The 16,644-nt window shown below is 28.8% G+C and overlaps 3 protein-coding genes across 4 annotated transcripts in view; 1 reads left to right on the top strand and 2 right to left on the bottom strand.

The window, feature by feature from the left end:
* LOC117169944 overlaps positions 1-8,327 on the bottom strand; it is a 22,271-nt gene extending 13,944 nt beyond the window's left edge. The window contains exons 1-4 of the mRNA XM_033356454.1: positions 8,024-8,327; positions 6,698-7,488; positions 2,866-3,108; positions 2,472-2,751 (exon numbers count right to left, since the gene is read on the bottom strand). Of these exons, the coding sequence (XP_033212345.1) occupies positions 2,472-2,751; positions 2,866-3,108; positions 6,698-7,450 (1,276 nt within the window). The 5' untranslated portion in view covers positions 7,451-7,488; positions 8,024-8,327. The remainder of the gene's footprint in view (positions 1-2,471; positions 2,752-2,865; positions 3,109-6,697; positions 7,489-8,023) is intronic.
* Positions 8,328-8,429: 102 nt separating this feature from the next.
* On the top strand, positions 8,430-11,290 carry LOC117168764 (copper transport protein ATOX1). 2 transcript variants are annotated; one of them, XM_033354522.1, is made up of 4 exons: positions 8,430-8,474; positions 9,169-9,256; positions 9,336-9,408; positions 10,997-11,290. In XM_033354522.1, the coding sequence occupies exons 2-4, from the start codon at positions 9,245-9,247 to the stop codon at positions 11,122-11,124; spliced, it is 213 nt and encodes a 70-aa protein (XP_033210413.1). In that variant the 5' UTR covers positions 8,430-8,474; positions 9,169-9,244; the 3' UTR covers positions 11,125-11,290. The 2 variants fall into 2 exon arrangements, with proteins under 2 accessions (XP_033210413.1, XP_033210412.1); XM_033354521.1 differs by lacking the exon at positions 8,430-8,474 and having other exon boundaries at positions 8,522-9,256.
* Positions 11,240-16,644, bottom strand: part of LOC117169943 (POC1 centriolar protein homolog A-like) — a 16,680-nt gene continuing 11,275 nt past the window's right edge. Inside the window, exons 4-6 of the mRNA XM_033356453.1 lie at positions 16,055-16,254; positions 11,844-12,170; positions 11,240-11,783 (exon numbers count right to left, since the gene is read on the bottom strand). Coding sequence (XP_033212344.1) covers positions 11,472-11,783; positions 11,844-12,170; positions 16,055-16,254 — 839 coding nt within the window. The 3' untranslated portion in view covers positions 11,240-11,471. The remainder of the gene's footprint in view (positions 11,784-11,843; positions 12,171-16,054; positions 16,255-16,644) is intronic.

Here is a 16,644-nt window from a genome sequence, read left to right as displayed (position 1 = left end):
GCGAGGGCGCGTACTTTGAATAAAATATTTGTTATCATTCTCTTGAAATAAATGTGTTTTTTTCTTGAAAAAATACCGGTTTCATATGTATACACCTGGTAGATTCGGAAGTTATAGCCAATAAGGCTATGAAAATAAAAGCTTTGCTTTTGTACTCTGGTAGACACGATTTAACAAGTCAAGAGCATTATAATATTATGAGATATTAAAAATTGAAGCTTGTTGTCCTTTATTTCTTAAACTTTCATAACTTTGGTGATTTGAATGATATGAAGGTGTATTATTCTTAATTATTCGTAATGGGGCTTATAGAGGACAATATAAGATATCTATATAAAAAAAATGAAGACAATAAAGTGTTTTTTTTTTCTTCAGAAATTCAGTTTAAAAATTAGTTTTTAAAATTCCAAGAAGTTTGAAAAATTTTTTTGTTGTAAAAAATATGTTTTCAGAGATGCGTCCTATCACGAATAAATAGAAAATATATACACCTTAATATAATTAAAATTATGAAAGTTAATATGAAAGTTTAAGAAAAAAAGGATACAAATTTTCAATTTTTGATATCTCCCAAGTTTTTTTATTTTTTCAACAATTATTTTAGAATTTTTTTAGCACCTAACAGAACGAATACTAGCATTTTCATCAAAAGTACTAATAATAGCTGGAATTCTTCAGCTGATTTGGCATGGAATTACTTACAATTTGAACACATCAACTTGTATTATTTTCCAATGAGATAAGTTTATAGTTTACATGCATTTTAACTTTAGTTCCCTGAATTTCAAAATATTGTTAATTTAAAGGTTCCTTTATTTTGGTATAATTTCTCCTTTAGAGTCTTATTGTTGTAAATTTAAGTTCTTGCAAAGTCGCAAAATTTCAAATTTCTGTTTCTTTCCATTTCCATTTAATTTTTTTTTCCAAATTTGAATCTTTTTTATTTGAATTCTTATAATTGGAAAGGATTTCTAATTTGAACTATTTTTTAAATAAAAAATGTATAACTTCTTGGTATTAATAAAATATAAATGGTTTTACTTAGAATTATTTATCCTTAGAGCATTCACATTCAGATATTGCTAAATTTGGAACTCACCTGTTTCTAATCTTTAATTTTAAACTTTTCCAATTTGTAATTTAAAATATATATCGACAATTAAGGCTTGCATTTGGAAATTATACTTGAAAACAGTACAATTGAAATACAAAGTGAAGAAGTTCGAAAATATTTTTCAAGGGAAAGTGAAAAAATTAGCATTAGCGACCAATTACTAGAAAATAGTGTCAAATACAGTCATTGCAGTACCTATTTTCTATGAAAAAGGAGAAAAAGTACATTTTTCAAAAATAGCTGGCTCAAATAAAAAAATAGCTGAAAAAAGTGGTATAAGTTAAGTAACCATGTAAATACATGTTTATTAACATATATTTATTCGCTGCATACGTCACGCTATCATGATCAAATACTAAAAATTCCCATTCCATCATTTCAACGGAACTGAAACAGTACGTACTGTAAAAGATTGATACAAAAAATTAGAACATTTAAGTTTTTTTGTCAAGCAAGCGGAAGTTCCATTTTAAAAAAGTTACTAAAAAGTTGCCAACTTTTTTGTTAAAATGTATTCTTTTTTTAATTAATGCGTGTCTTTCACTTTTTGTTCTTTATTATAATCTATTTTTTCTACAACAATGTTTAATAATATGATTCTATGATGTCATCATATGGTTGATGAAATGTTTTTTTAAGACTAATGAAAAAAAAACAATTTAAAACAAATTCAGTATAAGTTAAAGTGTTAAAATATTAGCATTTTTAATTATATTCCAAAATAGACTTTCAGGAAAAAAATATAGGTAAGTTTTTGTTTTAATGACATCATAAAAGTAATTATTTTTTAAAAAGCTAATTAAACCGGTTTTAATTGTCGTAAAGTAAAAATTTGGAATATAACGCATCGAAAAAAATTATCAAGAGTCTTATTTTTAGAATTCTAAAATAAAAATTGGCAATAGAAAAATGCTAGCCTTGCTCAATAAATTAACTTTCAACATTTTCAGAAGAATCGCCTCCCCTTTGTTTATTTTGAAGTTTTTAAAAGAATGTTCCGCCGAATTTAGAAATAAAACTAAAAGTTCTATCAGATACAGGGCGGAAAAGTTTAATTCCTGCATTAGTTTCATAATACGACAATTCAATAATCGACAAATCTTTTAACTAGTTCACAACTTTGGCAAAAAAAAAAGTTGATCAAATAGTTAAAAAACGTGTCGTTGCCTTTTCTTTAAAGGCCAATATATTTCGTTGAAGACTGATTCTGCGAGAACCATCATGAAAAACGTACTGAATCAAAACGGATACGGCCTTACAAGATTTTGTAAATTAAAATTGTAAATAAAGTTTCACTTTGTCAATTGAAAAAAAGTCAAAGAAAGAATAGATTTCACAAAATCTCAATAGTACTTACTGGTTCCAATACTCGTACTCGGTAAACAGGACGATTGAGCTTGTTTCGGGGTCGAATCTTTTGATGTGCTTGCTTTTACGTCGACATTTTCCTCCTCAATTTGTTGACTGACTTTCGATGTACTCGGCTGTGGTTCCTGAGGAATTTGCAACACCTCTTGTCGAAGAACGACTTTAGCGCTGCTTAAATCGTTCAATAAAATTGGGTCCGGTTCGACGTTATCCAAAACTATGTTTTGAATATCTTCGTTAATGGAAGCCATGTCACTATCACCCGTATCCTGATAATGGAAAAACAAAAAAGGTCCATAATGGAATTTAAAAAAATGGAGAACTAAAATAGAGATCTATCAAACAAACTTGAGGTTATAATAGTTTTATAAATAATAATCTACCTGCTCGCAAGAAGGCCCAGGATCGAAATCCATTTCTAAAAAATCCATTTCTGGACTAGATCTTCCGCTCTCGCGACCTTCTGGTTTGTCCTGAAGCCTTTGATTTACTTCTTGCCTTAAATCCAAATGGATATCATCATCGTCCCCCTTGTAGGTGTAAATACAATGATCTTCTTCATCAGATAAATCCCCTTCATTTCCAGAACTAGAATCTCGACGATCATTCTGCGTTCTAGGAAACTCCTGTTAAAATTACACTCAGTGGGTTATAATGTTAAAAAAACTGCTTTTAGTTCATTTAAAAATAATCATAAATGTTAAAAGATAGGACTTTGACCAATATTTGTATCACTTTTGTGATAAAAGTATAGACGTAGAACTTTTCAACTTAGTATTATTTTCCGTTCCAAAAATTTGTTTTCTTCAACCTATCACCATTAAATCTAATTCTTACAACTTTCTTCATGTATTCTGGAGAAAGGCATATACAATAAAATATTTTAATTTAGTCACGTGAATTTTTAAGTATAAGATTTTTATTTTTAACTATAGGATTGATTTTTCAGTTTCTTTGAAAGCAGCTTGTTTTTCAATGTATTAAATTTCTTATGATTCTTGGAAAATAAATCCCATTAAAGTTTGCGAGTTTTGCGAAAGGTGGCCCTGCAACGTTACAGTTCAATAATAACGTAATGAGTTTCAAACTCACTTTCATATTTCAGACTTCACACTCTATCCCCTATGCCCCCTTAATCCCTTTTTAAACAATTCTTTTTACCTGTTGTCAAGAAAATTCCCATTATCCCCTTCTCTTCGTTCTTTTTTTCGTTTAAATACGAATTGAATGAATAGAATCCAATAACAGAAACCAACTATTTTTGAATAAAAAGTATATTCATATATTTTTTGCAAAAAATTCATCTCGTTTCGTTGAATATTTAATTATTTTGTTCAAAATGAAACTATTTGGTTAAAAATTCATCTTTTTGAGTAAAAAATTCGACTATTTGGTTGAAAGTTTAACTACTGTCTTAAATAGAATAAAATTTTGTTGTTCGTGAAGATACATCTCTTTGGTGAAAAATGTAACTAATCCAGTTTTAGAAAATTCTTTTTGATAAAAAAATCATATTTTAGGGTAAGTGCTAAACTCTTTTGATAAAGATTAATTTGTTTCTGAAGATTGATCATTTTCGTTGACAATTCATATTTTTTGTTAAAAATTCAACTATTTTATGACAAACTAACTATACTGGGTAAAAATTAATCTATTTTGATGAAAATTCTTCTTTTTGATAGAACATTAAACTTCTTGATGGACAATTGGTAGAGAAGTCATGTGTCTTGTGGAAAATTCCATTTTATATGTTAGAAAACTAATCTATTTTGCTTAAGTATTCAATTTTTTTTTATTGAACAAGTTGAAAATTTTGTTTTTTGGTAAAAAAATTCATCTTTTATGGTAGAAAAGTCATCTTACTTGATTGAAAATAAATGCTGTTGTTGAAAATTCAACTGTCTTCTAAAAAAATTATCTTTTTGACTAGAAAATTAAACTGTTTTTGGTTGAATGTTTATTTTTTTGTTTGAAAATACAATCAGTTGATTAAAAATGCATCTTTGTAGGTTTAAAATTCAACTATTTTGATAAAATCATATTTTATAGTAAAAAATTAAACTATTTTATTAAAAATTCGTCAAGTTGGATTGAAAAATTATCTTTTATTGCACAAAAGCTACTTTTTATGAGCGAAAATTACATTTTTTGTGGTTGAAAATGAACTACTTAGTAGAAGGTTCAACTGTCTTAGAAAAAATTCGTCTTTTGTTTGGTTAAAAAATTAATTTTTTGTTAAAAATTCTTCTTTACGGATTAGAAAATTAGCCATTTTGATATATTTATCTTTTTTGGTAAAAAAATGTAACTGTTACATTAAAAATTCCTGGAAAATTCTTATTATTTTGCTTAAAAGTTCAATTGTTTGGTTGTTAATGCAGTCGTGTGGTTAAAAATTAATTTTTTTCTTAAAAGTTCTTCTCTATAGGTTAAAATTTTAATTATTTTGTTGAACATGCAATATATTTCGCTTTGAAATCTTAGGAATTTAAAGGGTTTCATGTTGAATTTAATATCAGGGTGGCCGTTTTAATCAAAGAAAAAAATGCGCTGTCATTTCCCGGTTCGCAAACTGTTTTTGCAGTTAATGACATTAGAAAATTGGAACCCTAAAGCATAACATTTTTCAATTAGAAGTAATAAAATCTGAGCTGCAAATTAAAGCACTCAAAGTGGAACTCTTGAATTTTTAACTTTTAAAGCTGAAGTTTAAAAGTCTTTCAATTCAAAATCTTTGTTTTCAAAAGCTCAATAATTTACACGTATAGCATTGAAGCTACTAACACTTTTCCACTGAACAATTTTAAATTAAATGCAGTTCAATTAGCAAATAAAAAATTGTTAACTTTTATAAATTGTATTTTAAGCTAGGAATATTAAAAATTGACAGTTAAATTTTTTCAAAAGCTCAACACTTCTGAAATTTAAATTATTTTTATTTAAAATAGTTTTCAAATATTTAAAATGCTTAAAATTTTATTTTAAAACATTAACAAATCAACATGCTTAGCAATTTAAAAATTTTTAAATTATTTTTGAAAGTTTTTCAGAACTTTGAAAGCTCCTTTAAAATAATTCAAAATTTTTACTAAAATGTTGTTAAAATCCTGCCAAATAAAAAAAATCCTTAAGCTCTTCCACATTCATTTTTTTACAATTTTGTAAATATTTTTAAATATTCTCTTGAAATTAATTTTTCAAAATAAAAAATCATTTTCAGGTTTCCTAGGAATCTTAAGGAAATATTTTTTATTCTTTTAAGGCCTTTCACAATTCTTAGAAATCTTCTGAATTTTTTGTTCGATTTAGAAAAAATCTATATTTTGTTTTAAATTAGGCGTTGGGCTATTTGCATCGAAATTTTGGTAGGAACAGTCGGATTTTCTGGTACATGTAGACGCTTTGTTTAAATTATGAGAAATCATTTTGATTTTTTAAAGAATTTTGAATCTCTTCCAAACTTCTAAAAATGTATTCATCTTACTCGAATTTTTTTCTAAGAATAATAGGTGTTCAATTGTTATTTTTTCATCAAAATTCAACGTCAGATATTTCTAAATGTTACGTACTTGTTATTTTTCTTAATTAAAAAAAGTCAAAAAGTTCCGATTGAGACAGTTCAATTTTTAACATATAAATCTGGGAATTATAAAATTGTAAACCTTTTAATTCTGACAGTGCAGTTAGATTTTTTAAATCATAAAATAATTTATATTCGCAATTGATGAACTAAAGATATTTTTTATCCAAAATCTTTGACTAAAAATGTTTCTAATTTTTAATTGTTCAAATCTTTAAAACTGTATTTTAAAATTCTTCTAATTAAAATGTACACTTAAAAATTAACATATAAAATGGAAATTTTATAAAGTGAAAGATTTTTGAATTGCGCATTTTAAACAGAAACATGTCATAATTGAAAAAGATAAAATTTTAACTAATTTAAAAAAACGGTTGAAATCAAAGTTGGACAGATTTTGTCCCCCTAAAAATTTGCAAAATTCCCGGTCAAAAAATAAATCCACTGTGATTTTCCGGTTTCCCGGTCCAGTGCCATCCTGAATATTGCTTTTACATTAATCGTGAAAACATCGTGAAAAATCACCCTATCTCTCCTCTTTTGAGAGGATTTTTGGAAAACATAAAAAATTGGAAGGACTCTGAGCCTTGATGTCACTGACAGATCTGCTTTCAGAAAAAGGAAAATAATCTTACTCTTTGCAATCCACTGGGCCCAGCTCCATCCTTGCTCCCGTTGATATTAGGTTTCAAAAAGCAACAAGTCCCCTGACTTGTTGATCCGATACTGCCTCCAATATTATTTAAAACACATTTCGAGGACAACTTATCGTCAGCCTCTGGACTCGAATCCGAACTGTAAGAAACTTTCGGTGGACATTTATCTATATCCGAAGTGTAATCCACATTATTCCTCATATCCGTATCCTCGCTAGAATTTTTTGCGAAAACATTTGAAAATGCTGAGCACCCCGCAGATGATTCGGAACTATTACAGTTCCTAGAACTGTTTTGTTCCGAGGAACGAGGCACTACCGCACTTGAATGATAATCATTGGAGATCGCGGAAAGGGGAGACTGATTCCCTTGGGGAAGATTCAAATTTGTCGGGAAAGCTGTAGATCTGTGATTAGAGATACTTGATTCAGAGCTGTTTGCAGACTGAGATCTGAGATTCAAAACCAAAAATGAAGGAGAGAGATTTGTGTTTTCTGAAAAGTGTCCATTGTCTGAAGAGGAATAATTGTTGGACACTTCGGTATTTTGTAATTGTGATCCGTTCGATATTATGACTGTATCGTTGGATGATGAGCACTTGTCAGTCGTTTCAACGTTGTTGTTCAATTTGAATTCATCTGAAGCTCTGTTCTGTATTTTAACCACGTTGCAGGTTTTCGACTCCTGTCCTGACTGTTCACCGTTCGCCTCTTGACCTTCCTCTGAGTTCATTTTAATTTTTTGAAGAAATGACACTGCTTGTTCAAATTCTGTAAAAATACAAGCACTTAAATTATAATTCACCGAAAATTATTACGTAACGATAATCCAGTTATTCTGTTCGCGAAATGGAAGAATTGAACATTCAATATTTCGATGAAGGAACCGACATGATAAGACAAATGCAGGTGTAGGAAATTTTATACAAAAATTATGCATAAACCGATATAAAACACCGCAAAGTCTAAGGAACAACAAAATATGAATCAGAAGGATATTAAAATATCGACACAATAGTAATGACTGAAAATTAAATTCCTGCACGCATGCAGTTTATTCTTGAAATGTGATAAAATTGAAAATATCACAAGGAGATTATAAGGAAGGAGATAGAGAAATTCTCTGAATGAAACGAGACCTGTTGCAAGTAAAGGTGAGTGACAGTAATCATTATCACAGAGAGGGAAAGTATTGCCACTTCTATATCAAATATGGTTAAAAATACCGGCAATGGGTGGATGATTTGTGTCGTTTAAAAGCCGAGTATTTCCGGAAGAGTGAGAAAGTTTTCTTTTAATATCACACCTTTAAATTTCCTCCTGAAGACTCAAGACAAGTAAATATAAATTCTGTCATAACATCCCTGAAGCACGACACTGACTACTCACGCACCTTCTTCTTATTAAATACCATTTAGAGAACCTTTAGAAACTTGTGTAGACTATTTTTTTCATTGCGTTTTATCGTAAAAATACACGCTTGGCACTCAACAAATGAGATATCGTGAGGTGTGCAACGTTTCTTACAAAGGAAAGTATATCAGCTGTTTCTTCCTCTGCCATTGGAGTACAAATGAGTCGAAATAAGTAAAAAATCTGAAAAAGACGAACGCACATGAACACGAATCACGATGGACGATCGTCCGAAACTTCCCCGAAAAAACCCGAACCGAAAGAACGAACAAGCACGAATATAGGAAGGATGTCGCGTTGCGACTCGCTCTAGAGTCAAGTCATAAAAAACGAATTTTAAGAAAGTAATTTGAAAATAACAATTATATGAAATATTTGTGATACATAAATATTTAAAATTAGTAATTCAAGTGTAATTGAGCGTTGAAATTATGTTAGGAAAATATCTCATTTGGAAATACCGCCGAAATTGGCGGCCCTGGAGGAAATAAGTTGCATTTTTCTTATCCTCTTATCCAATCGAAATTCAAATCAAAAGACTGTCGTTTTTTCTTTTCTTATTTTATACTTTTTTAATGGTATTTTAGATCAATCACACCTTTAATAATTTTTTGCAGTAGCTTTCGAGATCTAATAATAAACATTAAATCTTAAAACGTGGATTGATAATTTTGGTGTGAAACAAACATAACCTCACTTTGTCATTATAGAAAAATTCGTGACGTATGCCATGTTGACTTGATTAATTTCTTATTTTATCGGCATAATTTTGAAAAAAGAGGCTTCTTCTGAGGGTTAGAATACGGAAAGTGTGTTAATAGTGTTGAAATTAACACTCGAATAAGCCCAATCGAACGTTTCACGTGGAAACAGTAACCACCTGCCTGTTGATTAGATAAACGTTCCTTTGTAAACTCGCATGCTTTTATTAGATATTAACCGGACACAACTGGACAATAGGTTCTTAGTCAGATGGTCAGCTTTATCTTAAGAGCAGGCCTGTAGATAAAGAATCTCACTCTCTCTCTTTGATTTGAGGTTAATCACTTGCATGAGGACTGCAGCAGCTACTACAGTATAACTTCAAAGCGCAGCTATTAAAAGTTTTTAAAAAATGGCTGAACAGGTACGTAAACAAATTTCGGAACATTCCGCCTTTTTTAATGCTTTTTTCGGCTTTGATTTTAATAAAATAATGTTTATAGATTTATGAATTTAATGTGGAAATGACCTGTGATGGATGTGCAAAAGCTGTGGAGAAAGTTCTCAGTAAAAATGGTATGTATAAAGCTGGAAAGTTTTCTCAATCTTTTTAAAATATAGCTTCATTTATTCTTCGAATAAAACCATCATAAATTTGTATAAACAGTAAGGAATTCGTACACATACCAAAATAATATGGCTATTCGTATAAAAATTTCGGTACAAATAGCAAGTTTTCCAGCTTCCCCTATTCAAAATATCCAGCTATTTGTACCGAAATTTCGACAGTCGTAACCACAGAGCTTTCTGATTTTTCTTTAAAAATTAAAGAAAATGAAATCTAACAGATAAGAATAGAAATTATTTGAAAAAAAAAAAAAATATATATATATATATAATCTGTAACAGCTATACAATTTCTTAAATCCTGCTTTTAAGTGTTCAGTTTTTTTAAATTATTAGGATTTCCGACTTTCTGCTGAACTGGGAAACCAGACACTTTGAGATCGGGGAAAGCCGGGAAATGAAAGTGAAATTACAAAGTACATTTTCAGTTTAAAAAATTTTAGAATGCAGTTTTGAAGAATTAAACAATTAAAAATTAAAAGTGTTCACAGATGAATATTTTATGGAAAAAAACGTATGAAGTTGATCAACTGCGAATATAAATTAATTAATGGTTTTTTAAAATTGAACTATAGTTCGGATATTTAAAATTAAACAGTAAGTGATTTTACAAGACGATTCCGAATCTGTTCAAAATTAAACAATCTTTATAGAATTTAACTTTAAAAACGGAAAAGTGTAAATTCGAAGGCTTTTTAGGTAAACAAAAATAAACTTCCGATAGAAAAAATTATAGACTAATTTTAAATTTTAAATAAATTCGAAAAAGAAACCGAAAAAGCAAAATCACGAATCTTGAACAATTATGAAATTATAATAACCAAAATGAAAAATAAAATAAAACAACCGATAATATTTATTAACTAAATTTCAATATTTAAAAAGTTAAAGTTATCCAAACGAGAAAACTTAATAATTTCATTTTGAAAATAAAATGAGCTTAAAAAATTTATAGGAACTTTAAATTTCGTTAATTTCATCATTTAGGGAATTTTTAATTTCTATATTTGTCCAATTTCGTTAACTTCATTTTTTTAAATATTCTATTTCGGTAATTATTATGTTTTCGATGTATTTCAACATTACGTATATACTCTTTCGGAAAAATTATTCCAGCCCGAAGAGATTCACAAAGAAGCGCTTTATTTTATTCAATTTCAAATCTTATTTAATATTTTTTCATTATAAAATATTCAAATTGCCTTGAAAGATAAAGTTTTTAACATTTACAAATGTATTGATTGATTGATTCTTAAGTTTAGAGTATTGAAAATGATAGCATGAATTTTAATTTTGCACTTTAAGAGAGATTTTAAGAGATTTCAAATGAAAAATTTATCAGCTATAAGAGTTCCAATTTTTTAATTTTAACGACCGTGACAAATTGTTGAGAATTGGAAAAAACGATAATTTTTTCCTCGTTTAAAACGGCTAACCTGATTATTAAACTATTTATTTCGATAAGAGTTAATTATATTACTTAGATATGGGTGGCAATGTGCAGAACCAAACAAATAATTTATCCTTGAATTTTCAGGTATAAACAATATGCAAATCGACGTCCCCAATAAAAAAGTTACCGTGACTACATCACTGCCGGCTGATCTAGTTTTGGAATACCTGAAGAAAACTGGAAAATCCAGTTCTTATATAGGGACTAAGTGAGCGAAATCCAATAATGTTTCTATGTACTTTCGTTGATATTGATTTTTTACTAAAATAATCCGAAGCGCAATGAGTAAATATACTCTAATGATAAAATTCCAAAAAATCAGGTAAATTAGGGATGGAAATCGTTTAATTTCTTTAAGCAAATACACTTATTTACAACAATAGGCTCTTTTCTTTACCTTTTCGACAATAATCTTAAAAGCTTAGTAACTATAAGTATGTAACTTACTAATGTTACGTTTATACAAAAATAAAAATAATATTTAATTGATAAAAAGTAAAAAATACCAATTATTTTAAAGAACTGAACATATGTAAGTAGACGAACCGTATGAAATATTCTAGTTTTTCAGTTCTTCCTCTAGGACAGTGAGTCGTTGTTCGAGTAAAACGACAGTGTTCCGTATAGATTCGACTTGGTCACTGAGGGCCTCGATGACGGTACTAGTTTGGCTCATAGATTCCGAAACAGCTCTTGATCCGTCTTGACAAACCGGTAAGGAAGCAACGTGACCTTGCACCTGTGGTCGCGAATTTCTCAAATTGATCACCTCAACCTTTACCTTTTCTCCAGGCAAAGTGAAGAAGCATTCTCCGTAACTTCTGCGCTTAGGCTCGAAGTCTTTAATACTTTGGACCGATCGTGAGAAGAACTAGATGAAATAAATATCAATGAGGAGGTGGAATTAAAACTTTAGCGCCGTTGCTAGTACCTCTTTTACTTCATCCAGATTTTCCTCATCCTCTTCTTCTTCTTCTTCTTCTTCTTCTCCTTCTCCATCGTGAGACTCCCTTTCGAGAGGCTTGACACTCTCAGACAAAGGCTTGTCCAACTTCAATTTGGGATTCGATGGTATCAGTTTTCTCGCAACTTTTCTCGCTTTGTCGTCTCTGTCAAAGTTAGATTTCCACATCAAAAGCTGCCGATCCGATCCTCCGGATGTGAAGTATTCTCCGCTTTTCGAAAACGCTATCGATGTTATTCCACCCCCATGACCTTTAAGGGTGTAAATGGGACGGCCTTCGAGCAAATCCAAAACCTGGAAGTGTATGTTGATGAATTAAACGCTGAAAATCTTTGAGAATTCTTAGAAATTTGGCAAGCTTCCATTCGGGGTGTCTACCCTACCTGGAAAACCTGGAATTGCCAGGAAATTTTTATATACCTGGAAACCCCTGGATACGTCAGGGGATTTTTTCGAAAGCGTACTTCATTTTTTTTAAACTGCGATATGAAATTGGATAACAGTGATTCTTTATTTGTAAAAGTAGCATTATATTACTGTATTGGAATATCTGGTTGAAAATTCACTTTTTTTGTTGTTTGAAATCCATTTTTCTAACTGAAAATTCAACTATTCTGTTTTTGGTTAAAAATTAAACGGTTTTAATTATAAATTCAAGCATCTGTCTGAAAATGCACGTATTTTGTTGAAAATTCGTTTTTTCGTTTGCTGAAAATTAATTTTTTCATTGAAAATTTAATTAATCCAGTTGCAACTTTAACTATTTTGTTGAAAATGTTGACTTTTTTTGGCAGAAATTGATCTGCTGAGTAGGAAATTAATTTTTTTGTTGGAGATTTAATAATTATAGTTGAAGACTCATAATTTTAGTTGGAAATTCATGTTTTTTATTTCACATTCAACTATTCTAGTAAAGATTCATTATTTTAGTTGAAAATTCATCACTTTTAGTTGGAAATGTGACTGTTTAAAAAATAATAATTTTATTTTTGTTGCAAAATAGATTTTTTTACCGCAAAATGCAACTATTCCAATTGAAAATGACATCCTTTTAGTTTAAAATTCATCTCTTTGGTTAAACATAAATTTTTTACTGGAAAGACTATTTAATTGTTGGTTGACTATTTATCTCTTTAATTGAAAATGCATCTATTTTCAAGAAAAACTCGTCTTCATTAGTGAACATTAATCTTCTTTGTTGAAGATGCATCTGTTTTGTTTAAGAACTACACTATTTTTTATGCTATGGTTCTTACTACATATGTCAAATAATATTTTTTAAATTAATTTTTGTTGCTTAAAAATGCAAGTGTTGCAATTAAATATCGATTATTTTAGTAATTAGTTCATCTTTCTGGTTGAAAATAAAAATGCTTGGTTAAAAGTTAAATTAAATTTGTTTTAAAAATAAATATGTTTTTTTGTTTTTTATAGAAAAAGGATCTTTTAACTAAAAATTTGACTAATCCATTTGTAGTTGAAAATTGATATTTCTTATTATTATTCAATTAAAATTAATAATATTTAAGAGTAGCTTGTAATTTTAATGGAATTCATAGAAAATAATGTAAAAAGAAACATTGTTTATAATAAATTCGCCAAAAACTACACCTAAAAAAAAACCTGGAATTGTCAAGGAATTTTTTTCAAGATTTGTGTAGACCCTTGGACATTTTTTCACGAGGAATGTTCACAATTTGTAGAACCGGACGTTTGCAATATTAGAGAGGACAAATTAAATATATACTAGAATCAATTAATTTTTATTGTTTGAATCTTACTAACGTACCAAGGAATTTGACAAGATTTTGTAGGTATTAAGGCAGTTACAGGAATTTAATAAGAATTAAATAAGGTATTCAATAATATTTCAAACATCTCAAGAGGTTTTAAGAGATTTAACCAATTCAATAGGAATTTAAAGAATTTCCTAAGCTTCATAAGGATTTAAAAGGGGTTAATGCATTTTTAATGATTTCATAGGATTTTAAGAGAATGTTTTAGGGGATTTCAACAGATATAAACAAATTCTAAAGATTTTATAGTATTTCTATACATTGCAAAGGATTTCACATGAATTAAAATTTTAAAAATTTAAATGTGATTAAAATCAAATTCAAAATTCTTTTTAACTTCCCATAATCAAGTTAATGTATAGAATTTCTGAAAATAAAACCAAGAATCCAACCAAGAGTCAAAAATTCTCAGATTTCAATTAAAAAAAAAGTTTATCTTTCATAAAAAAAACCTTCGGACAAAAAAAAGAAGGAACAACGAGAAACCAGCCAACAAAATCCCCTTTCTTATCTTTTTTTAAAACTTTAGTCTTTTTTTATTATTTAAATAAATATATAATAAATACATTTTTCATAAAAATAAAAAAGACGAAAGAAATAAAAAAAAGAGAAGAAAGGGAAGTTGGTTGACTGCTTTCTCGTTTTTCTTTCTTCTTTTTTTTTGTTTTTGTCTGAAGATTTTGTTATAAAAGAAAGTCTTTTTTTTAATTGCAATAGGAGCATTTTATGGTGGTTTTCCAAATTCGACCGTCAGATTTTTGGTTTTATTTTCAGGAACTCTATACATTTACAAGAATTAAAAGTTTTCATAGAATTTCAAAGATTTGAAGAATTTTCAAATTTTTGACGGGAATTCACAGATTTTTAAGAAGTCCATGCGTTTTAAAGAATTGCGGAATACTTTGAAGAATTTAATAGGACTATAAGGTTTTAGGATATTTCACAAGATTTCAAGGGATTTCAGAGGATTTCCAAAGATCTCAAGTGATTTCTAAGGGATTTTATAAGAGATCTGAGGATTTGAGTAAATTTAAGTTATATTAAAAGCTCTTAAGGTATTTAAAAGAAATTCTCAGGATTTCATAGGATTTCAAATATTTAAAGGGATTTGAAGGAATATCATCAGATTCTAAAGGAATTTTATAGTATTTTAATGAATTTAAAAGAATTTATAAAACAGGAATTGAGGAATTCCAAAGATTTGAAAAAATGTTGGGACCGAATTCATTTCAAGTCGAGTAGGCGGTATATGCTGAAGTCACAGAATCATTTGCCACTCAAATGTGTTATTTTTTCAAACATTTTTGTTAAAAGTGTTATTTTACAATTTAATATAGATGTTTATCTTTTTCCGACTCAGATACAATTTCTCATCCTCTTTTGAAATCCTTTGGATTTTTTTTGTAAGTTTAAAATTGACAAAAAAGCGGCGATTTTTTTGGTAATATTAAAAATTAATTTACTAAACACTCCATTACAATACGTATTTTGTCAAAAAAAAACAACAAAAAAACAACGAAGCCTATAATTTAACATTTTGATCAACTGTCACATCGAAATTTTTCCTTTGAAGAGGGTTTTTTTTTTAATAATCGATACTGTCAACTTTTTTTAACTTAATTCATTATTCTTCCTCCAATACGTTGTTTAAACTGTTAAATTAGGTCCTTTTTGGTTTTAAATTGCACCATAATATTGAATCATTGAGGAAAAAATCTGTCTTAAAGGATTTTACACATATTTTTTATATAATATTACAAATAACGCGAAATAGAAGTGTCAAGAGGCGTTTTTCTTGAACTTTTTTAGAGAAACAATTTTGCTTCTTTGACTTCTTTTATATCTTATGCCGTTTTGCCAAAAAATGTGAATTTTCGTTTTTTAAACGAGAAAAATTCTCTCCTCTCTAAGAAGTTTTCAAAAAAACAACATATTAGGCTATTTTAAAAGTTGCCAAGGAATAACCAATGAATTTCAAAAATTTAAAAAGATCTCAAAGGATTTTAAAAATTTTAGGGTATTTCAAAAGAGTGTGAAGGATTTGAAATATTTTAGGGTATTTTATAAGATTCTAAGGAATTTTCAAAAGGTTTAAATTTAATTAATTTTATATGATTTCCTAGGGTTTCAATTATTTTAAAAGATTTCAAGGTATTTTAATAAATTTTCCAGGATTTCAGGAAATATCATAAGGTTTCATAGAATTTCGCAGTGCTTTCAAGGAAATTCAAGGAATTTCATCAGATTTAAGAGATTTTAATAGAATTTCCAAGATTAAAAGCTTTTCTCGATCTTTTGCGGCCTATCGGTTTTTCGACCGATTCAGTTCTACCCTAGATCATTCCTGACTCTAGTTCTTTGATAAATAATTATGAAACGCACCTTCATCGTTGAGTCTTCGGAAGCAGTTAACATGAAGTTCCCATTTGGGTGGAATTTTGCTTTGTGAACAACACCAGTGTGAATACTGTAATGTTGATGCAATGATGCTGTTCTCAGATCATATAATTTCACACAGCCATTTGTATTCGCAGCTCCGATCGCTCCTCCACTGGGATGAAATTCTACGTCCACGGCCGGTGCTGTAAAAATAAGAGGCAATAAACTATTTCATCGTTTGATAAACTCAACCTTTTCTATACAAAAAAATCAAGGCATTCTCTTGCTTTTTTAAAATTCTTCCAATAAAAACATGATCTTATGTAGAAGGAGTATCTACCAGATGGATAATTTTATGTTCTTGGCGCGTTTCCCTGTTTTTCCCGGTCAATTTTTCGTTTTTCCATACTGGCAATTATACTTATGTTGTAAAATAAGTATAAAAATAAGTCTTTCGAAAAATTGCTTATTTCAGATCTGAATTATAATTTTATTTTCAAACTCAGAATTATAAACATCTCTTCTAAACTCTCCTGTTCCAAATCATAATTACAGTTGTTTAATCTTTCTATTTGATTAAAACTTAAATCTTA

This window comes from Belonocnema kinseyi, chromosome 3 (genome assembly GCF_010883055.1).
Source record: "Belonocnema kinseyi isolate 2016_QV_RU_SX_M_011 chromosome 3, B_treatae_v1, whole genome shotgun sequence".
NCBI classification, from domain to species: domain Eukaryota; kingdom Metazoa; phylum Arthropoda; class Insecta; order Hymenoptera; family Cynipidae; genus Belonocnema; species Belonocnema kinseyi.
This window is presented reverse-complemented; position numbering and strand designations above follow the sequence as displayed.